The sequence below is a fragment of the Limulus polyphemus genome, unplaced genomic scaffold, assembly GCF_000517525.1.
Source record: "Limulus polyphemus unplaced genomic scaffold, Limulus_polyphemus-2.1.2 Scaffold2303, whole genome shotgun sequence".
In the NCBI taxonomy this organism is placed as follows: Eukaryota; Metazoa; Arthropoda; class Merostomata; order Xiphosura; family Limulidae; genus Limulus; species Limulus polyphemus.
The window spans coordinates 28,959-38,591 of record NW_013667913.1 but is presented as its reverse complement, the minus strand read 5'-3'; the positions used below and the strand labels follow the sequence as shown (position 1 = coordinate 38,591).

Sequence of the window (9,633 nt, the reverse complement as noted above, 5' to 3'; positions counted from 1 at the left end):
GAAACGCAACCCATTGTGTAGCTTTGTACTAAAACAACAACAATTACGAACTTACAACGCTAAAACCAAGAGCTCGATTTCCAGAGGTGGACAGAGCGAAACGCTACCCATTGTGTAGCTTTGTACTAAAACAACAACAATTACGAACTTACAACGCTAAAACCAAGAGCTCGATTTCCAGAGGTGGACAGAGCGAAACGCAACCCATTGTGTAGCTTTGTACTAAAACAACAACAATTACGAACTTACAACGCTAAAACCAAGAGCTCGATTTCCAGAGGTGGACATAGCGAAACGCAACCCATTGTGTAGCTTTGTACTAAAACAACAACAACAACCTATACACAAACTCGTCCATATGAGAGGACGAGAGACATTTAAACTTCGTATCTCCAAAGACGATACTTATCCTAACTACATAGGACTAAGGTCTAGTTCTAGACGAAACTTATAAACGCTCTGAAAGAGAATTTTGCATCATAACTCAGCCTAAATACAGCTGTCATGAATGATGGGCAGCTCCTAAATTAAATCTGGATTTAGAAGGCATGGTTTTTAAACATGTCTTCTTGAAACGTGTGGCTGGATAGGAGTACAAAAAGGAGCATCAAAGAAAAATTGTTTCAATAGCTGTAACGGAAATCAAGTCATCCTGTCATGAACAGAGGCTCCTACAACTGAGCATGATGAATGATAGAAAATTGAGAGTAACGTGAGCTCGTGAACTCTCTGAAATCTTCATCTTTTTTTGTTGTTGTTTTCACGTGTGAAAACAAAAATGTCGTTTAGCGCGCGAACGATGGATTGCTGCATCACCTACAAATCACAGTCTACATAGGGTTTTCAGTAATTTTTTTCAGGCGTGGAGAAACTAAACAGGTTTTTACAGCTTTTCTTTTGTAAGGACAACTGTGACTACTATAAATAGTGGAAATGTATTTTTGAGTTGGCGGTAGGTGTTGATGTCTAGCTGCCTTCCCTCTTGTCTTACACTGCTAAATTAGGGACGGCTAGAGCAGATAGCCTTCGTGTAGATTTACGCGAAATCCATAACAAACAAACAAACTGTTACCTATAATACATTTTTTTAATTAGATTAAAAAATCTGCTTAGTTAACAACAACAAAATTTTTTCAACAGTCACTTTGTTCTCTGATTTACTTAATATTGCCTTAAAATGAGGATTTATATGTTTCTCGCAAATATTTCTTGTAACTGCTACGTTTACGCCTTGGAATCTTTTAACTCCGCTTTTCAATACGGAAGGTAACGAAATAATTCATTACTTCATGACAAACAGCAGGACTTATACTCTGTAGTATTTTGACAATAACTTCTTGTATTTCTACAACGACTTTAAATTTAAACCTAAGATATTACGACTTTCTTTCAGTATAAGATCTACAAAAAAAATCAACATAAAAACAAAGAACTAAAACAGGAAAGTTCTTACAATTGCATGAATTATATTCTTTCTCTCTCTTACTTTACTCAAAAAGTTACAGCTATAAACAAAATAATACAAAAACGATTTGCACAATAGGTAGACAAAATATAGAATAACATTTAAAAACATAATTACAGCTTTTCAATTTAAATGACCTAAAATTAGGGACAAATAACCAAAGAAACTTTGCACTCTAAAACTAAAACTGCAAAAAAGGCTTACCTCACCCTACCTTTTAATTTAAAGGACCTAAAACTAGGGACAAATAACCAAAGAAACTTTGAGCTCTAAAACTAAAACTGCAAAAAAGGCTTACCTCACCTTACCTTTTAATTTAAAGGACCTAAAACTAGGGACAAATAACCAAAAAAACTTTGAACTCTAAAACTAAAACTGCAAAAAAGGCTTACCTCACCCTACCTTTTGATTTAAAGGACCTAAAACTAGGGACAAAAGTGCAAGGTTTCTTTGGTTATCTGATACTAAAACTGCAAAAAAAAGGCTTACCTCACCCTACCTTTTAATTTAAAGGACCTAAAACTAGGGACCAAATAACCAAAGAAACCTTCCTCTCTGATACTAAAACTGCAAAAAAAGGCTTACCTCACCCTACCTTTTAATTTAAAGGACCTAAAACTAGGGACCAAATAACCAAAGAAACCTTCCTCTCTGATACTAAGACTGCAAGAAAAGCTTACTTCACCTACAAAAACCTATATCTTAAAAACGTTGTGTATCATAACTCTTTTTTTTATAATATATCAATGAAAAATAACTTAAGGTTTGCATTTCAATGCTAAAACGGAAAAAAGGTTTTCTCTACAAAGTTGATATTATAAATACGGAAATAAGAAGGTTTATTAATTGAATTTGAGGAATGACAGACTTTTGTATAAAAAAAATAGAATACGCAGAAGATAAAAGATTAATATAAATCTGTCTAGAGTCTATTTATCTTAGATGTGAAAGTTTTTTTTTTTCAATGACAGTTAAAAAAAATGGAATATTGGATTGGCACGACACTTTTCAGTTCCTTGTCATTTACATAATTTGTTATATTCTATTTTAAGTTTCATGTAAAGGACATCAAAAATATAAATTTTTCAGTTGAGTGGGTTTGTTCATTAGAGTAAACTTACATTTTATCCTTAATTACGCAGTATATTTTGTTCTCCCTTACAAAGAACGTTTGGTTTAGTTGCAATTACCATAACAATATTGCGACAAGGCACGTTTATTACTTTCTACAAAGGCCGCCCTGGCTGTTTTCAGTTCAAAACTCTCATGATTTGAAGATTTTACATACACAAAGGATGGTGTGTTTCGAATTCAATTAATTACCTGTTTCTTGTAAAACTGGATCCGCAGAAGATACGACAAGAGATGAATATTCATGTATTCAAACAAGTTCTATATCTAACCCTAAACGATGGCGTCGTCTTAAGTATTGGATTAAAATTCTCATTGAATAACGTCAGTTACTTATTTTTACTTTCAGCTTTAATTACGTTATTAGGCACATACTCTAAATAAACTCTTTCAAACAATACAACGTCTAAAGCTCATTTTCTTAATTTGATAAAGAATCAAACTGTTCTTTTCGTGATACCTTTATTCTATTGTTTCTTTTCGTCATCTATAATGCACACAGATAAGTTCATTAATCAGACTAATACAACGTTAGACATCATATCTAGTCCAGGCTGTACTCCTGTATCACGTGTAGCAAGAAAAGGTGCATCATTCTTTCACAACTTTAATCTGTAAAGTATTGAACATTTTTGTTTTTACCATTATTATTAGAAAACAAAAGTCCGGCCATGACCAGGTGGTTTGGGTACTCGATTCACAATCTGAGGGTCGCGGGTTCGAATCCCCTTCACACCAAAATATGCTACCCTTTAATCTGCCAATGAGTATCCCAAAATGTCTCGTGGTTGACGGATAGAACGAACATAGTACGCTATACAGTTTTGGGGCTTAACAACAAAAAACAAATGATAACTACACAGATAACTATAGGTCCGGAATTTAAAGTTTTTTAAACTGGTCATGTATAAGTCCAAGAACGATCTGTTTAAAATTACCTCACTCATCTCATGCTCTGAATACTACAGTTTGAGATATTATATCGCGGAGTTGAATACAGATTGTCAAGAAGTGTCACGAAAACTTTTTGAGATTCGAGACAGTTTTCCTCTTTTTTTTATGGCTTATCTATCACTGTCAGTGTATATCAGAAAGCTTCTTGCGTAAAAAATAAATGTATGAAGTTATAGCTTTGCTTGAGAAACAAAACAACGATTAGCAACCAGAGAAAAGGATAAACTGGATTAAATTTCTTATTAACTACAATAAAACAGGCAACAACTGTTAAATTAGAATAAATGTTTTCACCGTTTCGCCAGTTTTGAAATAATTTAACAGATGTGTCCAAATGAACAACAAAAATAGAATGCTTTTTACCAGCTTGTCAGATTCCATTCTCCTGTTAGCTTAAAGCTAAATCCTAATTGTGAAATTAACTAATTACACATAAACGTACACGATATAGATAGATAGACTGTTCTGAGGCTAAGTTTCAAAAGAATTAGTAACCTAACTATATTTTAATTTTCATTTAGCTTTCTTGAGCTACAACATTGGAAACCTGAGACTGTAAATGACTAAATCGGCATGGCCAGGTGGTTAAGGCGCTCGACTCGCAATCTGAGGGTCGCGGGTTCGAATCCCCGTCACACCAAACATGTTGACAAATGTGAAAATTGCAAACTTTACTTTTAAAACGCTCTCCGCCACATAGCTATATGTTGAAAAAAACCTCTTAAACAGTACTTATTCACACGTGAGTTAATTACTCGCGAAATACCAGACAAACAGAAATTATGTAAATTACACAAAACTTTCCCATCAAAACATTTTTCTCAATAATTAAGTTTAAGAAGAGCTTAAATACAATAAAACCCATCGTTATTTCAATTAATCCTTGGCTATGGAGCAATAACTATGTAGTGCTGAATAGAGACATTTACATGAGTAGACACTCCCTGTGACGGGAAGATATTCGGGGCAGTACAACTCTGCCATGATGGCCTGGCCATTCACCAGACACGAACAACACGTGTCGACCGATCCCCACGGAATGGGATGCAATCCTACAGACAATGATTACTGATTACCTACACACGCAAAGTGTAAGCGCGTTGTTGTGTATGACTGTAGAATAAATTTGTGTTCTTTAAAGCTCGTGTTTCGATTTACATAAGTCAAGTTTATATATTTCGATTTAGCCTTTCTTTGTTTCTTTGTTTTGAATTTCGCGCAAAGCTACACGAGGGCTATCTGCGCTAGCCGTCCTTAATTTGGCAGTGAAATATTATAGGGAAAGCAGCTAGTCATCACTCCCCACCGCTAACTCTTGGGCTACTCTTTTACCAACGAATAGTGGGATTGACCGTAACATTATAACGCCCCCACGGCTGAAAGGGCGATATATAAAAAAAGCTATAGGGAATGTACCGGTGTATTATAATTTACAAAAAGCGTAGGATTTGAAATGCTATGGCCTTTTAAACACAAGTGAAAAACTGTATGTTTCATATTAATCTAACTGTCCTACATTTCTACCATTTGTAGCCTAAATTAACTTAGTGTTGCTGTCCATTCGTATAGATACATGTTCTTAGCAGTTTCTGGGAATATGTTATAAAATTGATATAAGTTAGTATACCTTTGTAATTCTAGGTATAAATAACCCTTTATGAAAGAGCCCCTTCCCGATGGCTCAATCTTAAGTTAATGGTTTATAACACTAAATTATTGGACTTGATCCCTGTAATAGGCACACTACAGATAACTCATCCCAAAGAAAGGCTTAGAAATCCAGTAAAAAACTTATTATTTAATAAAATATTATATTATATTGGTAACACTAGAGGATCTTAGTTTTTCTGCTACCAAGATAAGAAATTTGAAAAAGTGCTAAAAACCTGGTGTTATTGATGCTAATTAGAACATTTTTAGATAAATTCAATTCTTTGTACAAATGTTTAAAGAAACTAGAAATGAAGATAAATGATAAAACTAAAATTGTTGTAATATTTAAACCAAAATGTGTAAAAGTGCTTTTACCATCTGTTCAACAAATTATTAAAAAATTAAGTAGGAATGGGTTCGATTTTTATAACAATATTTAAAACTTTGTGTGTATTCTGGGTTTTAATCCATTTCTCGTATAAATATATAAGTAATCATTAATCGCAGAATTAGACTTGCTGAAGTTAACGTAAGCACATCAAAACGTAGCCTAAGAAGAGCTCACTAGAGACGTTGCCCATAGCAACAGCTCCTAACATAATCATTAATCGTTTTGTGTATTTACGTTTAGATGGACTGTTGAGAATAAACAGAGATATTTTAATGTCGACAAATGTATTAACAAATATGAAAATTGGAACTCTGGTAGCTACTATTTGTCGAATCTATTTATAGTTTAACCCAATCTCCTGAGATGTATCGACAGTCATGAAAATAGATATGCTTGTCGCTATTTTTTGGTTGAGTCTACTTATGGATTAACTTAAAGTAGTTATACTGGCACTCTGGTGGCGGAAGTGACGTCACAACCAGAGAGCATGATGATGGCAGAACAGTTAATTATCTATAACAGCCAATTATAGTATAATTATAGATTAAAGAAATAAGAGATAATTACAGGACATGATGCCAGATATTGACAATAATTACAGGCATGTTTCACATGAATCAATCATATCTAATTATAGTATGTAATGACAGATTCTTATGACGTGACGCCAATTATTGACAATAATTACAGGCATGTTTCACATGAATCAATCATATCTAATTATAGTATGTAATGACAGATTCTTATGACGTGACGCCAATTATTGACAATAATTACAGGCATGTTTCACATGAATCAATCATATCTAATTATAGTATGTAATGACAGATTCTTATGACGTGACGCCAAATATTGACAATAATTACAGGCATGTTTCACATGAATCAATCATATCTAATTATAGTATGTAATGACAGATTCTTATGACGTGACGCCAATTATTGACAAAAATTGCACGTTACTATAGTTTAAAAATAAGGTGACACCAATTATTGACAATAATTATATAGGTGATTTTCTCACGAATCAATCATATCTAATTAAACTATATAATGACAGATTTCCATCATGTGACACTAATTATTGACAATAATTATAGCATGATTTAATTTTGCATGAATCAACTATATCTAATTATAGTAGATAATGACAGATTCACATAATGTGATGCCAATTATTGAAAATAATTAAAGCATGTTTCGAGTTTCGCGTGAATCAAATATATCTAATTACAGTAGCTAATAACATATTATCATAACATGATGCCAAGTATTGACAATAATTAAAGATAATTATAGTTTAAAAATAATGTGGTCCAGTTTCATAAGGCATAATTATAGTGTAAAGGAACAACATTTGTGTATGTAATTACAATAACGGAAGATAACTATGGAGTAAGAGCAGGACATGACATTGCTAACTTCCTGTAGAAGAAGTATAAAAAGATGTGAATAGCAGCTTATATTCATTCTGTCTACAATCAGGACGTGACATCAGTAAAGCGTTTTAAGTCAAGTACCTACACATCTTGTTATAGAATGTGTTGATAATGATGCTTTTAATGGATCTTGGAAGCAAAATCCATATAATTTCAAACATTACAATATATATTTCCTGGTAATCAATATGGATGGAAACCAGATTCCTGCATGGCCACTATAACCCAATTTTGATGTTGATTTATATGCACAAAGATACAAAACATTATTTAGAGTAACAGAAAAACAGTTTCAAGATAAAAGAATCGAATATGATGAATACTCGGGAGGATACACACTCCTTGTCTTTGGTCTTACATTGGGTCTATCCACTGATGATTTACATTTAACTTGGTGAAACAGGGAAATATACATATTGATATATGATTTGTTAAACACTATAAATGTTTTTAATGTTTTTGCCTATGCAGAATGTCAGTCCATTTTAGAAATTGATCAGTCTAGAAACATCATCACTGACATCTAAGAAGCAATGAACACTGTACGGAAATATTCTGTACTCTCAAAAGATTTGTATACACAGAATAAGCTGGGAAGTGTGTTTCTCAGTGATCAGCTACCTAATCATGCAGACAAACAGCTGTACATTGTCAATTTGGATCTGATTCATAAACCTGGATATCACTTGGTCTGTATTTACTTTGTGTAAAATGAGAAAGGAGAATATTTTGATTCCATTGGTCTGCCTTCACAAACTGAATTACATTAATCAGCTTACATAGGAAATATTAATCTACTTAAATCATAATAGCCTTAGTTGTTGATCATGTGGTGAAACAAAACATATTTGATGAAAATATTTCTTATTTGTCATGATGATGTAGAATATAATTACTCAGTTTCATGTGTTTAACCTATTTTACAGAGGTAATCAGGTAGCTCTTGAATATGTTCATCATTTTCAATAAATTCAACGGGATTTAAATTTTTAAAATTATGTATGTTTAGTCTACTAGCTCTCTCTGGAAACACTTCTAATATATTGTTTTTGAGTCAGAACAGTCCTGAAATATAAACAGATACCTTGATCATGATCTAACAACACACATGTATAAGCAGCTTGACTGGATCATCGACTTCATCATGATCTAACAACACACATGTATAAGCAGCTTGACGGGATCATCGACTTCATCATGATCTAACAAAACACATGTTATACATGTTTAGTATAAACTTTGAATAACAATTTTTACATTATTATTAATGCAGTTAGATGTGGTTTTTGATTAGTTTGTTTTAATTGATTTAAATATTAATCAATATAATAAGCATGTTCACATAATCGATACCATTCAGACTTGTTAAAAATTATATGACTTGATATGATAATTATTAACATTATATTGGGCTGTAAACAGAATAGGCAAGCTTCATGACTCATTGCATAGAACACTACTAATGTTTTTATGATGATCCAGACCAAATTCCTCAATAGATTGCAAATATATGTATATATATATATAGCTCTAATCAATGATGGTATCAATTGTTTAAGTTATTGCCATTCAACATGCATAAACCTTACACATTCTTTAGGAAGGTATATCGTGACAATTTCAGAGTCTCTGTATTGACGAATGTGTAGCTTCACTTCATGATTAAATATTACAATCACAAAAGACCAGTCATTTCCCAGTGGATACTCATGAGAATATTCTGATAGTTTGTCTCTCTGGAAAATACATGATGAATCATGTTGTTGTTGTATCATGTATGAGTGGGGAATCTTATAGACATATTAGTCATACATGATGAATCTTGTTGCTGTATCATGTATGAGTGGGGAATCTTAAAGACATGATGAATCATGTTGTTGTTGTATCATGTATGAGTGGGGAATCTTATAGACATATTAGTCATACATGATGAATCTTGTTGCTGTATCATGTATGAGTGGGGAATCTTAAAGACATGATGAATCATGTTGTTGTTGTATCATGTATGAGTGGGGAATCTTATAGACATGATGAATCATGTTGTATCATGTATGAGTGGGGAATCTTATAGACATATTAGTCATACATGATGAATCATGTTGTTGTATCATGTATGAGTGGGGAATCTTATAGACATATTAGTCATACATGATGAATCATGTTGTTGTATCATGTATGAGTGGGGAATCTTATAGAGGTGTGTTAAAAAATAACAATGAAATTGAAAGACATGATGAATCATGTTGTATCATGTATGAGTGGGGAATCTTATAGACATATTAGTCATAATTACTATAGTTATTTGTTAACAACAACAAGAATGAAATATGTATATAACAACAATGAATATAGTATAATATTTTTAACAAGATTGATCTTACCTTTGTGTTTTCCATACTGTAGAAGATATACGAAGTTAACTCTCTCTTGTAGACAGAGTGAATGTAAGCTCCTGTCTTTTTTATACTTATCCCACAGGAAGTTCACAACATCGTCTCCTGCTTTTACTCCATAGTTATTTTCCGTCATTGTAATTACATACACAACTACTGTTTCTTTACACTATAATTATGTTTTATGAAACTGGACCACATTCTTTTT

General features: G+C 32.6%; 1 protein-coding gene across 1 annotated transcript in view; it reads left to right on the top strand.

The window, feature by feature from the left end:
* Positions 1-7,559, top strand: part of LOC106466561 — a 60,657-nt gene extending 53,098 nt beyond the window's left edge. The window contains exon 4 of the mRNA XM_013926853.2: positions 7,504-7,559. Within this exon, the coding sequence (XP_013782307.1) occupies positions 7,504-7,559 (56 nt within the window). The remainder of the gene's footprint in view (positions 1-7,503) is intronic.
* The last annotated feature ends 2,074 nt before the right edge of the window (positions 7,560-9,633 follow it).